This window comes from Somniosus microcephalus, chromosome 11 (genome assembly GCF_052327205.1).
Source record: "Somniosus microcephalus isolate GS21.2 chromosome 11, FLI_Smic_1.0, whole genome shotgun sequence".
NCBI classification, from domain to species: Eukaryota; Metazoa; Chordata; class Chondrichthyes; order Squaliformes; family Somniosidae; genus Somniosus; species Somniosus microcephalus.
The window spans coordinates 6,932,745-6,959,710 of NC_140997.1; the positions used below are offsets into that span (position 1 = coordinate 6,932,745).

Sequence of the window (26,966 nt, forward strand, 5' to 3'; positions counted from 1 at the left end):
CACACACCCCCAGCACCCCCCCACACACCCCCAGCCCCCCCCCACACACCCCCAGCCCCCCCCACACACCCCCAGCCCCCCCCACACACACCCCCAGCCCCCCCCACACACACACACCCCCAGCCCCCCCCCACACACACACCCCCAGCTCCCCCCACACACACACCCCCAGCTCCCCCCACACACACCCCCAGCCCCCCCCCCACACACACCCCCAGCCCCCCCCCCACACACACCCCCAGCCCCCCCCACACACCCCCAGCCCCCCCCACACCCCCAGCCCCCCCCACACACCCCCAGCCCCCCCCACACACACCCCCCCAGCCCCCCCCACCCCCCCCAGCCCCCAGCACCCCCACCCCACACACACACCCCCAGCCCCCCCCACACACACACACCCAGCACCCCCCACACACACACACCCAGCCCCCCACACACACACACACCCAGCCCCCCCCACCACACCCCCAGCAACCCCCCCCCACACACCCAGAGCCCACACTCACGCACACACACAGTTCTATCAAAAGGTGTTGATTTATTATATTTTATTGATGGCGATACGGGGTGTAAAAACACCTAGAAGCTCCCAATCCATCACCAATGATTGCAGCCCGTGCAAACCTCAGCCTGTTACACTGTGCGGCTAACCCGCGAGTATTCAGCTCCTTACAGAATCACGCAGGCTCGCTCCACCATGGTTCCGATGAAGCCGTGGAATCTCCCTCTCCTGCTTGCCCAATGTGACTCTTTGCTCAGCCTCGGTGGGGAGGCACGGGGCTGTGGGATGAGCCTCGATAACTTCCTCTCTCATCTCAGTGAGCGAGGCGACTCAGGCTGGGAGGAGGCTGCAGTCCCGTGTGAGGTGGTGTCTTAACACAGCGTCACACTAGGCCACCCAAAACACCTTCCCGAACATTCCTTCAATGTTCAGTTATTCCCTTTCATGCCGGTTTCCCCCCCTCCGTGCCAGGAGGCTTTGACTCGGTGCCAGGGTGCTGGGTCCCCTCCGACGTGTCACCCCAAAGGGTCATTTTCAGTCACGTGAGCTGAAGAGAGAGCATCAACAGGCCATCCAGCAACACGCTGATCCTGGTCCGAACACCCACATACTTCCAACATGGGGGTGAGGGGGTCTCTGGATAGTGAGCAGGAGCGGGGGGTGGGGTGCCCTGGTCGACTTTCTCCTCCCTAACCCGGGGATATCGAACCACTTGCAGTATTCCGATCACCAATCCCAACTTATTCAGCACAAGACTGGAGATTGAAACTGGGAGCTGGGTCAGATACTCAGTGCCTAAAACTATCAGAGGACCGCCACCCGAACCTTTCGAAAAGAGCGCCTCCTCCGCACGAACACGGTGCGCATCTTAGCAGGAGGATGGACCGCTCTTAGCAGTGGTCCCGCGAGCCAATCAAAATTAGGGTACCCTCAACCACCAGAATGAAACACAGACTTTGCTTCTAAGCAGTGTCTTTGCACCATCGCTTTGAGAGCGGGACAGCCGGTCAGTAATGGATGTTCCTCATGGCTGTGATCGCGTTGGTCAGTCTCCGTGGGAGGCCCTTCACTGCCTGTCTGAACTCCTCGGGCTTGGCTTTCAGGACCGTCAGGATCTGTTGCAGAGTCCGGGATGGCTGCAGGCCGAGAGCGTCCATGACATTGCTGAGGTAATCTGGGAACGGAAGAAAGGCAACGTTCCTTTAAGAACTCCATCGCAAAGCTCGCCCGACAACAACAGCGCCCAGTGCAGAACAGCTTCAAGGTGAAAAGAGCAGGAGAGAAGGTGACCTAAATGAAGAGGTTGTGGTCAAGTTTTTTTTAATTCATTCATGGGGTGCGAGTGTCGCTGGCCCATCCCTAATTGCCCTCGAGAAGGTGATGGTGAGACACCTTCTTGACAACTGAGTGGCTTGCAGTTAAGAGTCAACCACATTGCTGGAGTCACATATAGGCCAGACCGGGTGAGGACGGCAGATTTCCTTCCCTAAAGGACATTCGTGAACCAGATGGGTTTTTACTAGTTTTTTTTTTAAATTCCAGATTTATTTAACTGAATTTAAATTCCCCAGCTGCCGTGGTGGAATCTGAACTCCTGTCTCTAGATCATTAGTCCAGGTCTCTGGATTACTAACTTTACCACTCTGCTACCATTCCTATCATCACATCAACCTTGGGTTTTAAAAGCTTGTAGGTGTATAGGAGACTGGGGGAGGTGAGGAGCTCAACAATTCTGAGGGTAAAACTACAGAAGATCAGTGGGAGATGTTTAAAAAAGAATTTAATCTGATACATAACCAGTTTATACCCCTGAGGGGCGAGAGTCTTATTTGCCAAAAAAAAACAGCCATGGACAACTAATGAAGTGAGGGACAGCATAAAACTAAAGGAAAGGGCATACAAAAATGCAAAAAATAGCCCAGATCCTGGCGAATGGGAAAGATACAAAGAACAGCAAAGGGTCACAAAACAGACAGTAAGAGCTACAGAAAGGGAGTATGAAAAGAAACTTGCAAGAGATATCAAAATCAATACGAAGAATTTTTACAGTTACATTAGGATAAAGAGGGTAGTCAGGAGTATTGTTGGCCCCGTTAAAACTGAACATGATGATATTGTCAATGACAATGGGGAAATGGCGGACATGTTGAATAATTATGTTGCGTCAGTATTTACAGTAGTAGAGGAGGATAGCATGCCGGAAATCCCAAGGAAACTAATACTGAATTGGAGACGGGCTCAATAAAATTAACGTAAGTAAATTAACAGTAATGAAGAAAATAATGGCACTAACGAGTGACAAATCCCCAGGACCAGATGGTTTCCATCCCAAGGTATTAAAGGAAGTGGGTGAGCACATTGCAGATGCCCGAACTATAATCTTCCAAAGTTCTCTCGATTCAGGAACCGTTCCTTTAGATTGGAAGATTGTGCATGTCACTCCGCTATTTAAGAATGGTGAGAGAGGGAAACCAGGGAATTATAGACCAGTTACACTAACATCTGTTGTTGGGAAATTGCTAGGTCTATAATTAAGGATAGGGTGACTGAACATCACGAAAATTTTCAGTTGATCAGAGAGAGCCAGCATGGATTTGTGAAAGGCAGGTCATGCCTGACAAACCTGATTGCATTTTTTGAAGACGTGACCAAAGTAGTGGACAGGGGAATGTCTATGGATGTTGTTTATATGGACTTCCAGAAGGCATTTGATAAAATCCCACATAAGAGACTGTTATCTAAGGTAGAAGCCCACAGAATTGAGGGCAAATTATTGACCTGGTTAGGAAATTGGCTGAGCGGCAGGAGGCAGAGAGTCGGGATAATGAGCAGGTACTCAAATTGGCAGGACGTGATTAGTGGTGTCCTGCAGGGATCTGTGTTGGAGCCTCAACTATTCACTGTATTTATTAACGACTTAGATGATGGCATAGAAAGTCATACTGTATATCCAAATTTGCCGATGACACAAATTTGATGAAGGCATAAAATTACAAAAGGGATATTGATGGATTAAGTGAATGGGCAAACTGTAGCAAATGGATTTCAATGTAAGCAAATATGAGGTCATCCACTTTGGACCTAAACAAGATAGAACAGGTACTTGCTAAATGGTGAAACGCTAAAATCAGTGGATGTTCAAAGAGACTTGGGGGTCCAGGTACATAGATCATTAAAATGTCATGGACACGTACAGAAAATAATCAAAAAGGCTCATGGAATGCTGGCCTTTATATCTGGAGGACTAGAGTACAAGGGGGTAGAAGTTATGCTGCAGCTGTACAAAGCCCTGGTTAGACCACACCTGGAGCACTGGGAGCAGTTCTGGGCACCACACCTTAGGAAGGATAGATTGGCCTTGGAGGGAGTGCAGCGTAGGTTTACCAGAATGATACCCGGACTCTCGAGGGTTAAGTTACGAGAAGAGATTACACAAATTAGGGTTGTATTCCCTAGAATTTAGAAGGTTATGGGGTGATCTGATTGAAGTTTTCAAGATATTAAGGGGAACAGATAGGGTAGATAGAGAGAAACTATTTCCGCTGGTTGGGGATTCTAGGACTAGGGGGCAGAGTCTAAAAATTAGAGCCAGGCCTTTCAGGAGTGAAATTAGGAAACACTTCTACACACAAAGGGTGGTAGAAGTTTGGAACTCTCTTCCCCAAACGGCAATTGATGCTGGATCAATTGTTAATTTTAAATCTGAGATTGATATCTTTTTGTTAACCAAAGGTATTAAGGGATGTGGGCCAAAGGCGGGTATATGGAGTTAGATCACAGATCAGCCATGATCTCACTGAATGGCGGAACAGGCTCGAGGGGCTGAATGGCCTCCTCCTGTTCCTATTCCTATGTCCTGGGTAAGAATGGTTTTTGTTTCCAATACAGTCAGGATATTGGGTGGAGGAGAAGTGTGTAGGATGGGATATTTGGTGATTAGGAGCAATAAGAAATGAAAGTTCAGAGAAACTTTCCTTTGCATAGCTGTGGGGAAAGAGCAGAGGAGTGGGACTAATTGGATAGTGCTTTCAAAGGGCCGGCATGGGCACAATGGGCCGAACGGCCTCCTTCTGCGCTTTAAGATTCTATGATTCCACTACTGACCATAGGAGTGTCAATAAAACACAAATACTTCTCTCTGTTTATGTTACACTTACCGATATCTGTGGCGAGTTGTTTGGTTGCATGTGGGGTGAGCTCTGGGATCTGCAGAATGGATTCGCAGTAAGTATGCATTGTCGCCCTGGCAATGGAGCCCAGCCAATAATCAGCCATGTTGTCCAACTCTGGCAGCTCGTCCCCTGTGAGAGATTTCAAGCATTCAAGGTGAGCCGACAGACAAATCCTATCTGTAAATGAACCCAAACTGAAAAGCCCCACGCCATTTTCCAGCTTTACGAACTCTTCATTTATTGCTAATTAATGCAGAATTACGAGCAGTCCCTTATCCATACTCCTGGCAGCTCCAGACTCGATTACTCCAACATGTTCCTCCCTTGGCCTTCCATCACCACCCTCCATAAATTTCAACTTGTCCAGTGCTTGTGTAACTGCCCACATCCTAACAGGACTAGTCAGGCTAGATGCAGGAAGGATGGTCCCGATGGTCGGGGAGTCCAGAACCAGGGGTCACAGTCTAAGGATAAGGGGTAAGCCATTTAGGACAGAGATGAGGAGGAATTTCTTCACCCAGAGAGTGGTAAACCTGTGGAATTCTCTACCACAGAAGGCAGTGGAGGCCAATTCATTAAATATATTCAAGAAGGAGTTAGATATATTTCTTGAGGCTAAAAGGATCAAGGGGTATGGTGTAGTGTATGTAACCTGTACCACCTTAAGAGGATACCTTAAGGTGATGGACTACTTTTTGATGGCTCCTGTACATTGTAGTACTGGTGGTGACCACACCGGTATATAAACCCTGTGGAGCAAAGTGTATTCCAGTTCAGCCCTGACCCTCAATTACTAAAGACCTGTTTAAGTATTTCTGCAGTCTGTGTCCAGTTATTCAGCATAACTACATTTGAAAGCACAGACTCAACAGTGGCGACGAGTCTGATCTTACCTAGCGGCAGTTGCATCAAAGGAAGCTTCGCCTCTGAAACGGGCGTCGATCAAGGACATCCACCCTCAACATCCTGCTGGGCACTGCATAGCACGGGAGGCAATCGGGAACCCGGGTTGGGTTCTGGCCACGAAGTCAAACATCAGTGAACATCCCTTCGACGACAGCGGCGGGTAAGCCCGATCGAGCGGCACGGGGGGGAAGTCGGCCGAGTTGTCAGTAAGAGAAGGGGAGGGAAACGACGAAAAGGGCGGAGAACACGACCGCAGCCGGTGTCAGGGGCCGGACTACAATCGGGGCAGAGACGCGCAGCAGCCAGAAAAGCGTTTATGTCCACAAGGACCGCGGGAGCGGCGGGGAACAAGAGCAGCAGTGTAGGCGAAAATAAAGGACCGCTGGGAGGCGAGAACGGCAACAGCGCGGTAATCGCCATTTTGAGTCGGCGGGGGAAGAAGACAAGCGCGGGAAAAGCCGCCAAGCGCGGGAAGCCGCCATTTTGAAAAAAAATAATAATCATATCCGAAGGAAAGGAAACTCAACAAGGATGCCAAAAACGGGTAACATCACTGCTTTTGATAGCGATGTGGAAGATTGGGCCACTTATGTGGAACGCGTCGAAGTTTACTGTACAACGAATGAGGGATACGGAGATTGTATTGAAAACAGACACGGGGCAAATAGTATACCCCATCGGAAAGATAAAAGTAAATGTGGTCTACAATGGTAAAGAAAGTCAGGAAATGGACTTGTATGTGTTACCTGATGGAGGTCCGCCACTACTGGGACGGGAATGGATCCGGAGAATAAATGTGGACTGGCATTCCATACAAGCACTGACTGTAAATTCCTGTAAAGAGGACGACGTCAAACCTAAACGACTGTTCAAAATATTGGACGATGCTAAGGAGGTGTTCCAACAGGGTCTGGGAACACTGAAAGGAATTACGGCAAACATCAAGGTTGAAGAACATGCAAACCCAAAATTTTTCAAAGCCAGACCGGTACCTTATGCGATACGACCTGCTGTGGAAGCAGAGCTGGAAGGGCTAGAACGTTCAGGAGTACTGTCAAAGGTGGACTGGAGCGAATGGGCCACACCCATTGTTCCTGTCATGAAGCGTTCGTTGAGCAACAAGCCGGGGGAACCTGGGAAGGTTCGCATCTGTGGCGATTTCAAGATCACTGTTAATCCGGTTCTTCACACGGTGCAATATCCGCTTCCGCGGATTGAAGATATCTTCGCTTCGCTGTCTGGCGGGAAACACTTCACCAAGATAGACCTGGCGCAGGCGTACCTACAGATGGAAGTTGATGAAGCGTCACCCCAGTATCTCACGATCAACACACATAAGGGCTTATATCGGTATAATAGACTGGTTTTTGGAGTGGCATCGGCTCCAGCGATTTGGCAAAGGGCCATGGAGCAGGTATTGCAGGGAATTCCAGGCACACAATGCTACCTGGACGACATTCTGATTACAGGAGATGATGATAAGGATCACCTCGCGAATTTGGAGCAGGTGCTCACCAGATTGAAAGAATATGGGCTCAGAGTTAATCGCCAGAAATGTGAGTTCTTTCAAAAGCGAATCTCGTACTGCGGCCACGTCATTGACCAGGAGGGGCTCCATAAGTCACCTGACAAGATCGAAGCTGTTGTGAAAGCTCCCGCTCCGGAAAATGTATCCCAGTTGAGGTCGTTCCTTGGGTTGGTTAACTATTACCACAAGTTTCTTCCAAATTTATCCACGGTGTTACACCCGCTGAACACTCTTTTGCAAAAGGGAATACCATGGAAGTGGAGCGATGATTGTAAGCGGGCTTTTCAAAAAAGCAAGGCACTGATCACCTCTAAGGAAGTGTTGGCTCACTTTAACCCAACGCTGCCTATTCGCTTAGCTTGTGATGCTTCTCCATATGGTATCGGGGCAGTGCTCTCACATAAGTTTCCAAATGGCTTGGAAAGGCCAGTCGCGTTCGCATCCAGATCATTGACCTCCGCAGAGCGCAACTATGCTCAGATAGATAGGGAGGCTCTCAGCCTCGTGTGGGGAGTTAAGAAATTTAACCATTACCTGCAAGGCCAAAAGTTTACGCTGCTGACAGATCACCAGCCGTTGGTTTCCATTTTTAACCCTAAGAAGGGTGTTCCGGTTATGACGGCGCAGAGGCTTCAGAGATGGTCCCTTTTCCTAGGGGCACATCAATATGATATCGAATTCAAAGGTACAAAGCAACGTGGTAATGTTGATGGGCTGTCGCGCCTGCCACTACCTACAGCGGAAGAGGCACCGGCAGTTGACCCTGTCGAGATATTTCACTCGACCATCATCGAATGCTTACCAGTCACCAATGCGGGTATTGAGAGAGAGACCCGAAACGACCCGACACTGTCTCGGGTCTACGATTTGACAGTGAAGGTATGGCCAGCACATGGCGACCCACTGTTACCAGCATTCTCAGTCAGACGAGAACAGATGTCTGTCTGTCAAGGAACATTGATGTATGGAACAAGGGTGATTATTCCTCCTAAATTAAGGGAGAGAGTTCTGAAGGAATTGCATGAAGGTCATCTGGGGGAGTCAAGATGAAAAGCCTTGCTAGGGCTTATGTGTGGTGGCCAGGTATCGACAAACAAATAGAGGATCTGACTAAAAGCTGCTCAGGGTGCCAAAAAGTTCAAAACACACCTCCAATTGCACAGCTGCATCCGTGGGAATGGCCTTCAACCCCATGGCAACGTGTGCATATCGACTTTGCAGGTCCATTCATGGATTCCATGTTTTTGATAGCAGTAGACGCACATTCTAAATGGCCAGAAGTGATTAAGATGTCGACCACTACCTCTGAAAAGACGATCGCAGTTCTAAGAACCATATTTGCAAGGAATGGGTTGCCGGAACAAATATGTTCAGACAACGGACCTCAGTTCGTGTCAGAAGAATTCCAGAAATTCATGAAAAAGAATGGGGTGAAACACTATACATCTGCCCCATATCATCCGGCTACAAATGGGTTGGCCGAGAGATTTGTACAAACGTTCAAAAAGGCGATAAAGGCCATGAGCGAAGACCATATTCCACTACAACACAAGGTGGACAATTTCCTGATGGCATATCGAAACGCCACGCATGCAGTGACAAATCAAAGCCCTGCCATAATGTTCCATAACAGGAGGTTGCGGTCCTGGTTGGATTTGTTAAAACCCAATGTGCGTAGGGAAGTCGAAAACAAGCAATTCCAGCACGTAAATAACAAGGCCACTCGGAGTTTCGAAATAGGACAACCAGTGTTGGCCAGGGACTATAGGAATGATAAATGGCAATCCGGAACAATTCGTGCCCGACAAGGACCCTTGATGTACACGGTAGACGTTGGTGAGAACGTAATACGACGTCATGCTGACCAACTTGTGGAATCGAGAACAAGGGTCGACCCCATGTCTACGGCAGAGACACCAGTTGAAGAAGTTATTGAGCCTGTAGCATCTACCTCAGACTCGAACGTACATGATGATGTTCAATCCATAGGAGATCAAATGGATGAGTCACCCCAGCAACTAGAACCAGAGACTCCTGAAAGGCGTTATCCGGTCCGGATCAGGAGGCCTCCTCAGAGACTGAATCTTTGAACAGTTTTGTGTGAAAGTTGTATATATGTTATCCATGTAATGTTTAAATTGGGGTGTACACTGTTAAGCTAAAAGGGGAGGAATTGTAGTGTATGTAACCTGTACCACCTTAAGAGGCTACCTTAGCCCTGTTCCTGGGACTAGGGACAGGGTCACTGGCAAGGCTTGGAAGCTAAGCAGAGCCAGGCCTGGTTAGTACCTGGAGGGGTGACCATCAGGGAAGACCAGGTGCAGAAGGTCACGGAAGGAGCCCCGGGAGGGACGGCTGGTGAGCAGGCCCGGGCGTTGGGCAGAAGATTGTCGGACAGGAGGAATGGTGGAAATGGAATGGCGGCGCGCACAGACGCAGCGGCTTTGCTTCTCCCAGGACGGTGCTATTTACATTTAATGTTAATGTTATTTGTACTGGACTCATGGGAGCTTGCAAGATCACATTTCGTTGTTCATGTACTTGTGCATTGTACAATGACAATAAAGTTGAATTATTATTATTGTGATGGACTACTTTTTGATGGCTCCTGTACATTGTAGTACCGGTGGTGACCACACCGGTATATAAACCCTGTGGAGCAAAGTGTATTCCAGTTCAGCCCTGACCCTCAATTACTAAAGACCTGTTTAATTATTTCTGTAGTCTGTGTCCAGTTATTCAGCATAACTACATTTGGAAACACAGACTCAACATATGGGGAGAAAGCAGGGACAGGGTACTGAGTTTGGATGATCAGCCATGATCTCATTGAATGGCGGAGCAGGCTCGAGGGGCCGAATGGCCTCCTCCTGCTCCTATCTTCTATCCTGTCCCAAGTCCCCTCTCACCCATCACCTCACTGGCTCCCCCCTCACCCATCACCTCACTGACTCCCCTCTCACCCATCACCTCTCTGGCCCACCACTGGCTTCTTGCTTCCCCCCAGTGCATCCAATCTAAAAGCATCGACCTAGTCTTCAATTCACGCTACAGCTCCGCTCCTCTCTCCCGCTACAACATTCTCCAGTCTCGTATTCATCTTACGACTCTGAGCTGCTGTGCACCCCCTCCTCGCCCCACCATCATTGGAGGAGCCTTTCAGCCTTGGCCCAACTCAGTCGGGACTCCATCCCTAAACACCCCTGCCTCTCTCGTCCATGTTCTTCAAAAACCCTGCTCAAGCCCATCTTTCTCATCTGCCCTTCACTCACCTCTCCGCAACCGCTTGGCTTCCAATGCTTATTGTTATTTCTGTGAAGTGCCTTTGGGCGTTTTTGGTGCATTAAAAAGTGCTAAAGAAATGCAAGCTGCTGTTGTATTGTGAAATTAGGAACTGGGTGGAGACTGCCTTAAAGTTTGTTGCAGTTAAGGACTTCCATATGGTCAGGATTAGAGTCAAGCTCAAGCCCCCGAACAGCTCTAAAAGCCCCTTTTAAGCAGTACTCGTGTACGCAGACCTAGTCTTCGAATATTGGGAGGCCGCGGAGGTCTGATGGGGACCCTAGATTCTCCCCTGTCCCTATCCCCTCCGCTCTGATCGGGATATTGTGTAAATGCAGTCAAGCTGATTTTGGGGTGAAATTCCTCAATGGGAACAGGAGCATGGTTGTTTTACGTCAGAACATAGGAACAGGAGGAGGCCATTCAGCCCCTCGAGCCCGCTCCTCCATTCAATGAGATCATGGCTGATCTTCACCTCAACTGCAATCACCCGACTTGGCTTCATATCCCTTGGTATCTTTACAACAACATCAACTTGCATTTATATAACGCCTTTAACATAATAAAACGTCCCGAGGCACTTCACAGGAGCGTTATCAAACAAAATTTGACACCGAGCCACAGAAGATATTAGGGCAGAGGTAGGTTTTAAGGAGCGTCTTAAAGGAGGCAAGAGAGGTAGAGAGGCAGAGGGGTTTAGGAAGGGATTTCCAGAGTTAAGGGCCTAGGCAGCTGAAGGCACGGCCGCTAGTGGTGGAGTGATGAAAATCGGAGATGCGCAAGAGGCCAGAATTAGAGGAGCGCAGAGATCTGAGAGGGTTGCAGGACTGGAGGAGATTATAGAGATAGGGAGGGTTGAGGCCATGGATGGATTTGAAAACAAGGATGAGAATTTTAAAGTCGAAGCCTTGCTTAACCGGGAGGCAATGGAAATCAGCGAGCACAGGGGTGATGGGTGAACGGGGCTTGGTGCGAGTTAGGATACAGGCAGCAGGGTTTTGGATGACCTCAAGTTTACGTAGGGTGGAATGTGGGAGGCCAGCCTGGAGTGTGTTGGAATAGTCAAGTCTAGAGGGAACAAAGGTATGGATGAGGGTTTCAGCAGCAGATGAGGTGAAGCAGGGGTGAAGTTGGACGATGTTATGGAGGTGGAAATCGGCGGTCTTAGTGCTGGCGCCGATATGTGGTTGGAAGCTCATCTCGGGGTCAAATACAACACCAAGGTTTGTTACCCAAGAAAAATCTATCCATCTCATTCTTGGAAGCTCCAACTGTCCCCCAGCATCCACAGGCTTTTGGGGGAGAGGGTTCCTGATTTCCACTACCCTGTGTGTGGAAAAGTGCTTCCTGATTTCACTCCTAAATGGCCCAGCTCGAATGTTAAGATTGTGTCCTTTGTTCTCGATTCCCTCACCAAAGGAAATACTTTTTCTCTATCTATCCCGTCCAATCCTTTTAACATTGTAAACATAGCCATCGGATCACCCCTCAATCTTCTATACTCAAGGGAACAAAAGCCATGTTCATGCAGCCTGTCCTCGTAATTTAACCCTCCAAGCGCCGGTATCATTCTGACATCATTTCCCTCCATAATTGACCTGCTAATGAAATGACATTCTCAGAAACAGCAAGCAAAGAGTTGGAATAAACGGGTCTTTTTCCAAGTGGCAGGCAGTGACTAGTGGGGTACCGCAGGGATCGGTCCTTGGACCCCAGCTGTTCACAATATATATTAATGATCTAGACAAGGGAACTAGATGTAATATCTCCAAGCTGGGTGGGCGTGTGTGCTGTGAGGAGGATGCCGAGAAACTCCAGTATGATTTGGACAGGTTGGGTGATTGGGCAGATGCAGTATAATGTGGATAAATGCGAGGTTATCCACTTCGGTGGCAAAAACAGGAAGACAGATTATTATCTGAAAGGCAATAGATTGGGAGAAGGGGAAGTGCAGAGAGACCTGGGTGTTCTTGTGCACCAGTCGCTGAAGGTAAGCATGCAGGTGCAGCAGGCGGTTAAGAAGGCAAATGGTATGTTGGCCTTCATAGCGAGAGGATTCGAGTACAGGAGCAAGGATGTCCTGCTGCAGTTGTACAGGGCCTTGGTGAGGCCACACCTTGAGTATTATGTGCAGTTTTGGTCGCCTTATCTGAGGAAGGATGTTCTTGCCATGGAGGGAGTGCAGCGAAGATTCACCAGACTGATACCTGGGATGGCAGGAATGACGTATGAGGAGAGATTGGGTCGATTAGGCTTATATTCGCTAGAGTTTAGAAGAATGAGAGGGGATCTCATTGAAACTTATAAAATTCTAACAGGACTAGACAGACTAGATGCAGGAAGGATGTTCCCGATGGCGGGGGAGTCCAGAACCAGGGGTCACAGTCTAAGGATAAGGGGTAAGCCATTTAGGACAGGGCAGTTGAGACCAATTCATTAAATATATTCAAGAAAGAGTTAGATATATTTCTTGAGGTTAAAGGGATCAAGGGATATGGGGAGAAGGCAGGGACAGGGTACGGAATTTGGATGATCAGCCATGATCTCATTAAATGGCGGAACAGGCTCGAGGGGCCGAATGGCCGACTCCTGCTCCTATCTTCTATGCTTCTATGTAAGCTTCAAAGTCATGCATTGGTAGATTAGTCAGCAGGTCGAATTACAGACACAAACAGGCATCATTAAAAGAAACCTCCTCAACGTCTACTTTTAAACTTTCATTTCTTGTCATTTAGTTTCTTTCTTTGTCCTCTCGTACCTCAGTAAACAATTCCATCCCTGCACCTCCTCCCCAGCTCACCCATCCTTGCTCTCCCCCCCCGCAGCTTCCACCCACCCCCGTAGCCCCTGCCCTAGCTCGCCCCCCCCAACCCACCCCGTAGCTCCTGCCTGCCCCTCGCAACCCGTCCCAGCTCACATCCCCACAGCTCGCACCCCCCCCAACCCACCCCGTAGCTCCTGCCTGCCCCCTCGCAACCCGTCCCAGCTCACATCCCCACAGCTCGCGCCCCCCCAACCCACCCCGTAGCTCCTGCCTGCCCCTCGCAACCCGTCCCAGCTCACACCCCCACAGCTCGCACAAACCCCCTCCCCCCCACCAGACAGCCTGCAGCTCGGCTGTCTGCTGCCACTGTACCCCACCCTCCCTCCGCCATGACTCCACCCACTCCCCGGGCACTCCCGCCTGTCCCCACATTCAGTGCCTATCCCCCTTACCTTGTTCTGGAGGGTAGGGAAGCTTCCCGGAATGCAGTGCCAGCTCTAGTGCCGGGTCCTCCTGTGTCACAAAGGGCTCCAGGTGCAGAGGCAGGGACATGATGTACTGGCCAATCTGTGAACATTAGACCCCACCAGCAAGCAATGAGAACAGACACAATACTAGTGGGAAAAAAACCCCACAAGACTGCTTCTCAAGAAAGTAAGACTCTTACATTGCTGATGTATTCAAGCGGAGCGAGGCTGAATGTTGGGAGATCCTCGGTTAGTGTCTCTCCCATTGTTCCGGTGTTCCAAGTCTACTCAGAGGGTCGGAGAAAACACAAGGGTCAGTGTAAATGGGACAGAGTAACAGGACATTGGTGCAAACTAGAGTAATCGTGGCACCAACACAAACATTTGCACACGTGCTACATTTCCACTTCAATGGCAGGAACAAACCACCTTTGGTTTTTGGCTGGTCAAATGTAACTCTTGGAAGATTTCTATTCCATTTAAAAATCCATCGTTAACCACCCGCTCTGAGATTGAGAGATCAGGAAGTGTTGGAAGTGGAAACTCCTTCAAATTTCATCACAAACACCGACCGGCCCTTCTGTCTGCTCCTTCACAAACACGATCTATTGATCTGCAACCAACCAATTGGTCGAGAACTCTTTCACCTCCTTTCTTTTGACCTTTTTAAGAGCATCAAAATTATTTCAACAACCAAAGCCTTTATCGCAACTTCCTTTTTTGAATAAAGAAAAAGTAGATCTACTGATTACTGCAGGGAAAGAAAGCAGGTGTAGAGGGCAAATGAACCCGACGCAAGGTCATCGACCTGAAACGTTGACTCGGTTTCTCTCTCCACAGACGCTGTCTGACCTGCTGAGCATTTCCAGCATTTTAGCTCAAGGAGTTGCTGAGCCCGATAGTGCAAAGCAGCTGAATTATTACACCCAGCCTTTCCCCCCAAACCGTTCTCCACCACCCCCCCCACAGCTGCCCCCCCACTCCACACAGCCGTTCCCCCCCCACTCCACACAGCCGTTCCCCCCCCCACTCCACACAGCCGTTCCCCCCCCACTCCACACAGCCGTTTCCCCCCCCCCCCACTCCACACAGCCGTTCCCCCCCACTCCACACAGCCGTTCCCCCCCCACTCCACACAGCCGTTCCCCCCCCCACTCCACACAGCCGTTCCCCCCCCCACTCCACACAGCCGTTCCCCCCCCCACTCCACACAGCCGTTCCCCCCCCACTCCACACAGCCGTTCCCCCCCCACTCCACACAGCCGTTCCCCCCCCCACTCCACACAGCCGTTCCCCCCCCCACTCCACACAGCCGTTCCCCCCCCACTCCACACAGCCGTTCCCCCCCCCCACTCCACACAGCCGTTCCCCCCCCACTCCACACAGCCGTTCCCCCCCCCACTCCACACAGCCGTTCCCCCCCCACTCCACACAGCCGTTCCCCCCCCCACTCCACACAGCCGTTCCCCCCCCACTCCACACAGCCGTTCCCCCCCCCCACTCCACACAGCCGTTCCCCCCCCCACTCCACACAGCCATTCCCCCCCCCACTCCACACAGCCGTTCCCCCCCCCACTCCACACAGCCGTTCCCCCCCCACTCCACACAGCCGTTCCCCCCCCCACTCCACACAGCCGTTCCCCCCCCCCACTCCACACAGCCGTTCCCCCCCCACTCCACACAGCCCGTTCCCCCCCCCACTCCACACAGCCGTTCCCCCCCCCCACTCCACACAGATGCTTCCGCCCCCTGCAGTCGATCCCCTCCCCACGCAATTGTTTCTCCATCCCGCAGCCCCCTTTTCCCACCACCCACGCAGCTGTTTCCCCCACACCCCACCTCTCCACGCACAGATGAGCTCCAATGGACTGAACGGCCACGACCACCGCCGCCCCCCCCCCCACTATCCCACCCCCCCACCTCACCTCCATCCTGGGCACCTGTGCGAGCTGCTGCTTGATGCGGAGGAACACGGAGTCGAAGGCGAGCTGATGTGCTTGCTGGTTGAGGCGGGTCAGCGCCGCGCGAGGTTCCGACAGCAGGTTATTGTTTCCCGTTCCCTTTTCCTACAAAGCAGAAGGAAAAGAATTTTAGCAACGAACCCTTAACCACAGGGACCATTGCACTTGATCTTTTGAAAGACAGTCGATTTGTCCCCCCCTCCAGTTTCCCCACCAGCTGGCTCTGCTGCAGGGAATAGAATCTCACCTTCAGCGTGTAAAGCATTTCCATCAAGCTGGCATATTCACTCGGGTTTGCCTTCAGTAAATAGTTGTATTCTTGCCAAGGATTCCTGGTGGAGGTTTTTTTGTCGGAGAAGCTGGTTTCTTGTATCCCGGTCAGGCTGTGCGGGCTGTACGACTCCGACAAATACTTCCCTGCGGTAGATAATATCCTGCGAGAGAGATTCCAAAGGATCGGAAAACTGTTCACAATCCAGCTTAAATGTGGTGAGGCATTTATAATGTGGAGAATAGTCTGTCCCTCTCTGTCTGTCCCCCATACACAGACCGTTACAGGACTGAAATAGGCCACTGGGCATAGACAGACTGTGCCAGGATTCATCTGTGCATCAACCACCGGCTCAAATCCCATTCTCCTGCTCACTCCTCACACCCTTTACATTCCTATTCTTCAAGCAAGCCTCTAATTCCCTTTAGAAGAATTTACAGACTCTACTTCAACAATGGTTTTTTGACAAAACAATTCCACATTCTAACCACACTCCTGCGACAGCACCTCCCAAACCCGCGACCTCTACCACCTAGAAGGACAAGGGCAGCAGGCGCATGGGAACGCCACCACCTCCAAGTTCCCCTCCAAGTCACACACCATCCTGACTTGGAAATATATCACCGATCCTTCATCGTCGCTGGGTCAAAATCCTGGAACTCCCTCCCTAACAGCACTGTGGGAGCACCTTCACCACACGGACTGCAGCGGTTCAAGGCGGCGGCTCACCACCACCTTCTCAACGGCAACTAGGGATGGGCAATAAATGCTGGCCTTGCCAGCGACGCCCACATCCCACAAGTGAAAAAAAAACTGTGAAGATATTTTTTTCTACCTCCCAGTTAATTCACGCTTGTGATTGTCTAATGGTTGCTGATCAGTGGAATCGCTCCGTTGCGGTTTACCCTCGAAGGGGGCGAGGTTGGGTGGAGAGGCTCCTGGATGCTCAGCCTAAGTGACATTGAGGCGGCTCGCCAATTACTCAAGCAGTCGATCCGGTGAATGGCCGACCCAGAGAGAGACCGGGAAAGCAAAGAGTTGGCTGGTCTCACGGACACTAAAGTCAGCACCAATGGGACAGGAAGGGTAGGAAAAAAAAATACGGCCAGGGCTCCTCCTCCCGCTCACCATCTCCCGCTCACCATCCATTGTCCCCTGCTGGGTGGGTATGCGGGGTAGGATTAGACCTGTGGTTAAACAGGCAGCCGTCACTCCCCATCCAGTCTTATCCATGAATAATGGTCACTTGGGTAAGGTACAAGGGGGGGGGGGGGGGGGGGGGGGGGGGGAGCAGACCCCGAGGAACCCTACCCCAGCAAGGAGTCAATACCATCAGGGGAGGGGAGCAAAGTGGCAGAGAAAATCACAACACTGCTCAAAGACTAGACACATAATCCTGGAATGGCTGCCTTCGGCCGTGAGCTCCCGAGCCGGCAACCGGCCTCAACAGCCTGTCCCCCATCCCAGGAATTCTCCTTCTGGTTCAATGCCCAGGATTGAGTGGCTCGTGGCGAGCACACCACTCCCTAATAACCCGACTCGACACACCCACCAGATTCCCACCCCTATCCCTCTGTAACCAGCCGTGCTGGCTTAATACCCCCCACCCCACAGCCAGCCTCACTGGCTTCCATCTCCACCCCAGTAACTAGCCCCCATTGTGCCAGCAGCCCCCCAGCTGGCTGCGATGGAAGCGTGTGTGTGCTGCTTGGAGCTGACCTGTTGCACAGCTGCTGCTCGTAGTCCCCGCACTGCCGCAGTAGTTCACCACAGGTCGCTATAATCCTGAAATTAAAGCAAGGGTGGAATTAGAGACCGGAAACGGAAATATCAAACCGTCAGTCAGTCAAAGGAAAAGCAGGATACACGCAGAAGCTGTGAACAGCCGACACCAACACGCACAGCTCCCCCTGAAAGAGGAAGGAGCTGGCGGTCACTGGCTGTACTGAACCCAAACATCCTCCCTCTCCGACGCAGTGATTCCGATGTGGGGACTGCCGGCCTGTCCTTGCCAAACCGCAAGTCTGCTCTCGCCTCGTCTGTCATAGCAACTTCCGACAAATAGGACAGAATGCAGAAAATGTCTTTCCTTGGGATTATCTTTTGTTTACCCCTCAGACCAAACAGACTGACGATGTGAGGAGGGCATGAAACTGGCCATGGGGGGGGGAAGGGGGTGAAGGCAGGGGCTTGTGTTAGTGTGTGTTATACTGAGGTCTGGGTACATTTCCAAGTATAACAGTGCTTTATGTTGGCAGTCTGGGTGGAGAAGAGGGGTAAGCCATTTAGGACAGAGATGAGGAGGAATTTCTTCACCCAGAGAGTGGTGAACCTGTGGAATTCTCTACCGCAGAAGGCAGTAGAGGCCAATTCATTAAATATATTCAAGAAGGAGTTAGATATATTTCTTAAGGCTAAAGGGATCAAGGGATATGGGGAGAAGGCAGGGACAGGGTACTGAATTTGGATGATCAGCCATGATCTCATTGAATGGCGGAGCAGGCTCGAGGGGCCGAATGGCCTACTCCTGCTCCTATCTTTTATGTTTCTATGTTTCTATATCAGCACGTTTCCCTTAGCAGAGGGGTCAATAACCAGGGGGCATAGATTTAAAGCAACTGATAGAAGGGTTAGAGGAGAGTTGAGGGTAAATGTCTTCACCCAGAGGGTGGTGGGGGTCTGGAACTCACTGCCTGAAAGGGTGGGAGAGGCAGAGACCCTCATCACATTTAAAAAGTACTTGGATATGCACTTGAAGTGCCGAAACCTACAGGGCTACGGACCAAGAGCTGGAAAATGGAATTAGGCTGGAGCGCACTCTTTTGGCCAGTACAGACACGATGGGCCGAATGGCCTCCTTCTGTGCCGTGAATTCCTATGATTCTATTATACCTCTGGCAGAGGGTGCGTACGACAGTGTTACACTGACAGCCGTGGGGGGGGGGGGGGGGTCGGTTATGCGTTCACTCACTGCCCCGTCACCTGATAGAGTTCTGGAATGCAGTCCAGTCTTCCTGGAACAAGGATCCGTTGGCGATTTCCTCCAGTTTGCATTTCTTGCGGATGGACTGCAGAGCGCTGGCGAAATCAGACACATACCTAGAGCAGAGCGAGTTAAACATCAGCCAGCAGCAGACCCCCTCACAGCTCCACTCAATCCCCCCAGCCCACCCCACCGTGAGAATCTGCACTGTAACCTTTAGTTTTTAATCCCATTCAGAATAATCCGTACCACAGAGCATGTGACAAATTCAAATGGTTATGTCCTGTATGAGTGTATCAGATGATGGAACACAAAGAACAGTTCGTGCTGTTACATGGCAAGGATCTGAATGCTTGCTGCGCGTGTAGAAAACATGACTAGGTGGAAATTAATTAGCTCAACAGTGTGTGTGCATGCAGAGGTTAGAATGCAAAGTCAGGCAGCAGCCAGAGCAGACCAACATAGAGAAGGATTTCAAGCAGGATCCCTCTGGACTGCCATGTTATGTTTCCTTTAGTTCTGGAAAGGCTACAAGATTGCAAAGTAGTACATGTTGGAGTGTGCACTGGAGAACCCAATATACAAGAGTGACAGCTAGTTTAAAGATCAATGCCTGGCCACCGGGCAACGCGGCAATGCCTGGCCACCGGGCAACGCGGCAATGCCTGGCCACCGGGCAACGCGGCAATGCCTGGCCACCGGGCAACGCGGCAATGCCTGGCCACCGGGCAACGCGGCAATGCCTGGCCACCGGGCAACGCGGCAATGCCTGGCCACCGGGCAACGCGGCAATGCCTGGCCACCGGGCAACGCGGCAATGCCTGGCCACCGGGCAACGCGGCAATGCCTGGCCACCGGGCAACGCGGCAATGCCTGGCCACCGGGCAACGCGGCAATGCCTGGCCACCGGGCAACGCGGCAATGCCTGGCCACCGGGCAACGCGGCAATGCCTGGCCACCGGACAACGCGGCAATGCCTGGCCACCGGACAACGCGGCAATGCCTGGCCACCGGACAACGCGGCAATGCCTGGCCACCGGACAACGCGGCAATGCCTGGCCACCGGACAACGCGGCAATGCCTGGCCACCGGACAACGCGGCAATGCCTGGCCCCTGATAACAGAAGTGGACTCACTTCGAGAAGAGAGCTTTGAGTGCTTTAAGCAGGCCGCAAACAGCAAGACCATCGGTCAGTTTAACGCATCTGTCCACTGCCCCAGTGGCCAGGCTGAAGAGTTTGTTCACCGACTGACTGAGCTCCTGCACACAGTCGATCAGCTCTCCCCGTTCCTGAAGCAGAAAGGCACACAAAGGGAATCGTTAACAAAGGAAGATGAACATATAAAACTTTCACTGAAGGAGGGACAAGTTCTACTGAAAGAGGTGCTCTGCTACCTTTCGCTCAATGCGTACAGTGCAGACAGGGGACCTGAACCAACCATCCCGCTCTCGCGCTATTACTACTACTGCGGTGCTTTCTGCTCCGATCATTCCTCTCGTGTTCCTCCCAAGCTCCAAGAAGCTCAGCCTACACACTCTTCCTCCTTGCGTCTCACTATGTTGAGATCAAGGCTCATTGCACAGCCTCCTCACTCATTTTTCACAGAACCGCGAGACGGTTTGAGCTCAGCGCCTCCCTCAGTCTTCCTTCGACCAACAGTTTTTTTAAAAACCCAAGCTTGATGGCGATTATTTCTGGTTCGCTCTGCCTTCTCTTTTACAGTTTTAAAGCTTGGCATTCGGCAGTGTGGGCATTGGGGATTTGCTCAAAACATGGGAAACGAATTTCACATTGAGACCATTACTAATTACAATGATACCAACACTTCCCCGTCCCCGTTACATACCCCCTCCGTCCCCATTACGCAGTCTCCCCGCGGGCCCCCCCCCCACTGCTGTTACACCAGCGGGACGGCAGACAGAGACTCGAGCCGAGTGCAGTACGGGTCTCACCAGTGGGATTGCACTGATCTGGATGAGCAGGTTTGAGCCCTCGAGGTCACCGTACTGCAGCTGATAGGGCAGGTAAGGACTGTGGATTGCCGACACCAGTTCCGTGACTTTCACCAGATTGGTCTCGCCTGCAAATCAATGAAAATTAACAATTGTTTAAAGGCTTGCTGACATTTCCCAGAATCCGAACCAACGATTTGTCAAGCTGCGTTTGCCTTCAACAGGACGCCCGAACGTGTAAAAGTGAGCGAGTCTCACAAAACCTTCCCGGGGTACAGGAAACCAGTCGGGTTAGGAGGGATATCAAAAACCTTGCTGGTGGATTTCACCGTGAAAATTGCGCAGGATTGAGGGGTTTCTGCAACCTCGGTCACACAAACACACCGACACTTTGCTCCCAGTTTGCAGCCTCGGGACTTGGGAGATGGACAGGACAAGCCAGCAAAGGGAAGCGCAGACCAATGTCTTCACAGCCAAGGGCACTGGGGAGAAAAATATACGGACCAATTTGTTTCTTCTGCTCCCCACCCGCCAGCAGCAAAAGAAAAATAACCTGGAAGCGACAGCGAGCCGCCGCAGACACAGGCGGGCGGCTGGTCTCAGCACCCAGCCAATCGCGGCACGTGGATGGGCGGCCAATCACGGCGCAGGGGCGAGCGGCCAATCACGGCGCAGGGGCGAGCGGCCAATCACGGCGCAGGGGCGAGCGGCCAACCACGGCGCAGGGGCGAGTGGCCAACCACGGCGCAGGGACTGGCCTGACCAAGGCTCTGTACCGCTGAAGCATCATTTCCTCACTATTGAATTCCAGCCCCTCGAGATAAAGACCAACATTCCAGTCGGGTTTTTGATGACTTTTTGTACCTGCGCACTAGCTTTCAGTGATCCGTTACCCTGGGCACCCAAATCCCTTTGGTCATCCACAGCTCCGAGTCTCTCGCCATTAAGAACATATTCCGATTTGTCTTTCTCAGATCCCAAGTAGATGACCTCACACTTCCCCACATCCAACTCTCTCTACCACAGTTCTTCCCCCACTCACTTTGTCTGTCAAGTCCCTTTGTAACTTCCTTATCCCACCCACACAACTTTCTGTGCCTCCTAACGTAAAGTCGTCTGCAAATTTGGATATACAATTCTCCATTATTTCATCCAAGTGAGTGAAAAGCTGAGGCCGCAGTACAGATCCCTGGGGAACACCACTGGTCACAGGTAGCGCGCTCGGCCACTGAAGCAGCACCTCAACAAATCTGGATAATCCCCGGGGTGAAGATTCTCGGGCACGATGCACCTTGTACAGAGTATCACAGCTGTACAGAACATGGTCCCATCGAAGCAGGCAGTAGAAACAGCTCCCAAGGAGACTAGGTGCACCAGGGATAAAGGGATAGGAAGATAAATTCACCAGTCCTGCAATGCCAAGGGGAGCTGTGCGCAAAGCGCTGACAAGTCGGAAACAGGGCTAGGACAACCTGGGTCGGTTCTCCGCCCCATACTTCCCTCTGGGAGCATGAGACCGCTGTGAATTTACCCCGGAGCGTAGAGGCGAGATCGATCTATCAAAGGGATGGGTTTGCTGGCCTTCCTGTTCCTAGGAATTCTTCTGCTCCAAGAGGAGAGTTGCCTGATGCCTTGCCCAGTATAAATGCCCACCGTTGCCCCGCTATTCCTGTCGGGTGCCTGGTCCACTGTGCCAACGTACCCAGGTGCGGAAGCATTGCTGCCTCCAGGCCCTTAGCAAAGTGAGCGGTGCTGTCGTGGAGATCCAGCAGCATGCGAAGCTTGTCCTCCTGGTTCACTCTCTCCATCACGGTGCTGAGGCAGACAGGGATTGACGGAACGACGGCCCCCAGGGTCTGGATCAGTAGCACGGTAACAATCTCATAGGGGTTCCTGAAGACCTGTCCAACAGAAGGATTTAGGCACAGGTTACAAGATTTGGACCCCAGTAAGTACAAAACTAGTCACAATGTCGGAGCACATTTTAGCATGAACCAAGAGATTAAAAAGAAATGAAGAGATTTCATTGAAAGTTAATTCTTCACTGACATGATTAGTGAAAATATCATTGGTTTTAGCCCATAAACTCTCACCCCTCATCCTGTGAATTCCATCCAAAAGCAGACACTGCGACATGTAAGGTTTGGGACATCACAGAAACAGGCCATTCGGCCCAACAGGTCCATGCCGGTGTTTATGCTCCACACGAGTCTCCTCCCAACTTGCTTCATCTTAATCTCACCCTATCAGCACATCCTTCTATTCCTTTCTCCCTCGTGTACTTATCTAGCTTCCCCTTCTTTACATCTATGCTATTCGTCTCAGCCACTCCCTGTGGTAGCGAGCATGCTCAGGATACCCTGCCTGCCTCTTCTGTACACAAGACACACTGACTCCTCCACCGAGGTCGTGTCCAAATATCAGCTCTTCAGCCGTGGTTCGGTGGGCAGCACTCTCGCCTCTCTGAGTCAGCAAGTTGTGGGTTCAAGCCCCACTCCAGAGACTTGAGCCCATAATCCAGGCTGACACTCCCAGTGTAGTGCTGAGGGAGTGCTGCACTGTCGGAGGTGCCGTCTTTCGTATGAGATGCTAAACCGAGGTCCCGTCTGCTCCCGCAGGTGGATGTAAAAGATCCCATGGCCACGATTTGAAGTAGAGCAGGGCAGTTCTCCCCAGTGTCCTGGCCAATATTTATCTAACATTACAACAGTGACTACACTTCAAAAGTACTTCATTGGCTGTAAATCTTTTCTTTTTAAAGGTCAGTATCTAACCCACTGCCCAACTCAGTTCTCCAAGTTTTCTTTAAAAAGATTTTAAAGGGTTAAAAGCCTCCGTTTTTATTTTCTCCTTCTTCACTCCGAGGGTGGTAGGTTTGTGGAATTTGCTGCCCCAGAAAGCTGTGGAAGCTACATCATTAAATAAATTTAAAACAGAAATAGATAGTTTCCTAGAAGTAAAGGGAATTAAGGGTTACGGGGAGCGGGCAGGAAATTGGACATGAGTCTAGGTTCGGAATGGTCATGGCCCTGTGGGAAGTGGAGCGGGCCCAGGGGCTGTGTAGCCTGGTTCTGTTCCTACTTCTTGTGTTCTAATTCTGTATTAGATTTCAGGAGATGGTTTTATTCCTGTTCCTGGCTGGGGTGGAGATCGCCTTTACAGAAGGTAAGTACTGTAGAAAATATAGGGACAGAGTGATCTCCTGGAAGAGTTTCGATCGCCTAGATGGGTCGGAGAGGAATTTCCCAGATTTTTTCTCCCAAATTGGCCATTGGGTTTTGTATCTGGTTTTTCGCCTCTCCCGGGAGATCACATGGGTTCGGGTGGGATGGAGAGCGATAGAAGATTTGAGGTTAGGATCAGATCAGCCATGATCTTATTGAATGGTGGAGCAGGCTCGAGGGGCCGATTGGCCTACTCCTGCTCCTATTTCTTATGTTCTTATAACACTCTAGGAGCAGATTATTTTTAATTTTGCCCCCAGGGACATGGCTCCAACAGCTTGTTGGTTATTCATTTGTTTGGGGAAAAGTTTTTTATGAATCTACACCATTTAAAAAAAAAGTTTCCCCAACTGCAAAGAGGACTAACTTTCCTGGTGCTTATGTTATGCTCCCCCATCTCTCTGTGTACGCAACACAGATACACTGACATACAAACACCAACCTATATATAGAAGCCTGGAAATTACTGCTGACATTTTGAATGGGTTGTGATAGCAGGCAAAGGAATGTCAGACAGACAGTTAACAGCCATTCAACATTCCTTTGTCCGCTGGTCTATTCACAGATCATTCACGCACCCAGGAAATACGTCAGTGAGGAGGCTATGATAAGAACATAAGAATTAGGAGCAGGAGTCGGCCACACAGCCCCTCGAGCCTGCTCCGCCACACGGCCCCTCGAGCCTGCTCCGCCACACGGCCCCTCGAGCCTGCTCCGCCACACGGCCCCTCGAGCCTGCTCCGCCACACGGCCCCTCGAGCCTGCTCCGCCACACGGCCCCTCGAGCCTGCTCCGCCATTCAATAAGATCATGGCTGATCATCGACCTCAACTCCACTTTCCCGCCTGATCTCCATATCCCTCGATTCCCCACGAGTCCAAAAATCTATCGATCTCAGCCTTGAATATACTCAAAGACTCAGATATGTATAGGAGAATGCGCTCTGCCGCCACGCATGTAGGATAACATGCGAGGTGAATGTGCACCAACGCTAGATCGCGTGTGGATAAAGGGCTAACTGAGTCGCACATGGTTTTTAAATTCATTCCTGGGATGTGGGCGTCGCGGGCAAGGTCAGCATTTATTGCCCATCCCTAATTGCCCTCGAGAAGGTGGTGGTGAGCAATAGTGCTAGCGCTTGCACACTTGTGGCTGCACTGTCAGGCAGCCACAAGTGTGCAGTTGGAAAAAAAAAAGACATCTCCCAGAAACGTTTCCGAGTTACTTTCAACTGTAGTCACTTTGCTCCGTAGACATAATCAGCAACTATTTTGATCTTCCCTCCATCATAAGGTCAGAAGTGGGGATGTTCACTGATGACCGCACACTGTTCAGTTCCATTCACAACTCCTCAGGTAATGAAGCAGTCCATGCCCGCATGCAGCAAGATCTGGATGACATTCAAGCTTGGGCTGATAAGTGGCAGGTAACATTCGTGCTACATAAGTGCCAGGCAATGACTATCTCCAACAAGCGAGAGTCTAACCACCACCACATGACATTCAACGGCATTACCATCGCCAAATCGCCCACCATCAATATCCTAGGGGGGGGTCACCATTGACCAGAAATTTAACTGGACCAGCCACATAAATACTGTGGCAACAAGAGCAGGTCAGAGACTGGGTATTCTGCGGTGAGTGTCTCACCTCCTGACTCCCCAAAGCCTTTCCACCATCTACAAGGCACAAGTCAAGAGTGTGATGGAATACTCTCCACTTGCCTGGATGAGTGCAGCTCCAACAACACTCAAGAAGCTCGACACCATCCAGGACAAAGCAGCTTGCTTGATCGGCACCCCATCCACCACCTTAAACATTCACTCCCTCCACCACCGTATCTGCAGTGTGTACCATCTATAAGATGCACTGCAGCAACACGGCAAGGCTTCCTCTACCACCTGGAAGGACAAGGGTAGCAGGTGCATGGGAACACCATCACCTCCAAGTCACACACCAATCCTGACTTGGAAATAGATTACCGATCCTTCATCGTCGCTGTGTCAAAATCCTGGAACTCCCTCCCTAACAGCACTGTGGAGTACCTTCACCACACGGACTGCAGCGGTTCAAGGCAGCGGCTCACCAGAACCTGCTCAAGGGCAACTAGGGATGGGCAGTAAATGCTGGGCTTGCCAAAGACGCCCACATCCCGTGAATGAATTAAAAAAAACACAAGATCTCACAATCTGCCATTCTTGCACACCTAACATTTCTAAGTAACTTAATGCATGTGAAGCACTTTCATAGAATATACGGCACAGAAACAGGCCATTCGGCCCAACCAGTCCATGCCGGCGTTTATGCTCCACTCGAGCCTCCTCCCGTCTTTCCTCATCTAAATCTATCACCATAACCCTCGATTCCCTTCTCCCTCATGTGTTTGTCCAGCCTCCTCTTAAATGCATCCATACTATTCGCCTCAACCACTCCCTGTGGGAGCGAGTTCCACATTCTCACCACTCTCTGGGTAAAGAGGTTTCTCCTGAATTCCCTATTGGATTTCTTGGTGATTTCTTTGGGAACCATAGACGTTTGCAGCACAGAGGAGGCAGTTCAGCTCATCGTGTCTGTGCTGGCTCTTTGCTGGAGCAATCCCAAACTAATCCCACTGCCCCGCTCTCTCCCCATAGCCCTGTATCAATCCCCAAACTAATCCCACTGTCCCGCTCTCTTCCCATAGCCCTGTATCAATCCCAAACTAATCCCACTGCCCCGCTCTCTCCCCAAAGCCCTGTATCAATCCCAAACTAATCCCACTGCCCCGCTCTCTCCCCATAGCCCTGTATCAATCCCAAACTAATCCCACTGCCCCGCTCTCTCCCCATAGCCCTGTATCAATCCCAAACTAATCCCACTGCCCCGCTCTCTCCCCATAGCCCTGTATCAATCCCAAACTAATCCCACTGCCCCGCTCTCTCCCCATAGCCCTGTATCAATCCCAAACTAATCC

At 51.0% G+C, this 26,966-nt stretch overlaps 1 protein-coding gene across 4 annotated transcripts in view; it reads right to left on the minus strand.

Annotated features, from left to right (window-relative positions):
• Positions 1-533: 533 nt before the first annotated feature.
• Positions 534-26,966, minus strand: part of cog7 (component of oligomeric golgi complex 7) — a 59,894-nt gene continuing 33,461 nt past the window's right edge. For all 4 annotated transcript variants that reach the window (XM_086000068.1, XM_086000072.1, XM_086000070.1 and 1 more), the window contains exons 8-18: positions 22,493-22,691; positions 20,791-20,918; positions 19,973-20,127; positions 18,836-18,952; positions 17,573-17,638; positions 15,830-16,016; positions 15,547-15,687; positions 13,822-13,905; positions 13,607-13,721; positions 4,660-4,803; positions 534-1,676 (exon numbers count right to left, since the gene is read on the minus strand). In XM_086000068.1, the coding sequence (XP_085856194.1) occupies positions 1,510-1,676; positions 4,660-4,803; positions 13,607-13,721; positions 13,822-13,905; positions 15,547-15,687; positions 15,830-16,016; positions 17,573-17,638; positions 18,836-18,952; positions 19,973-20,127; positions 20,791-20,918; positions 22,493-22,691 (1,503 nt within the window). In that variant the 3' untranslated portion in view covers positions 534-1,509. The remainder of the gene's footprint in view (positions 1,677-4,659; positions 4,804-13,606; positions 13,722-13,821; positions 13,906-15,546; positions 15,688-15,829; positions 16,017-17,572; positions 17,639-18,835; positions 18,953-19,972; positions 20,128-20,790; positions 20,919-22,492; positions 22,692-26,966) is intronic.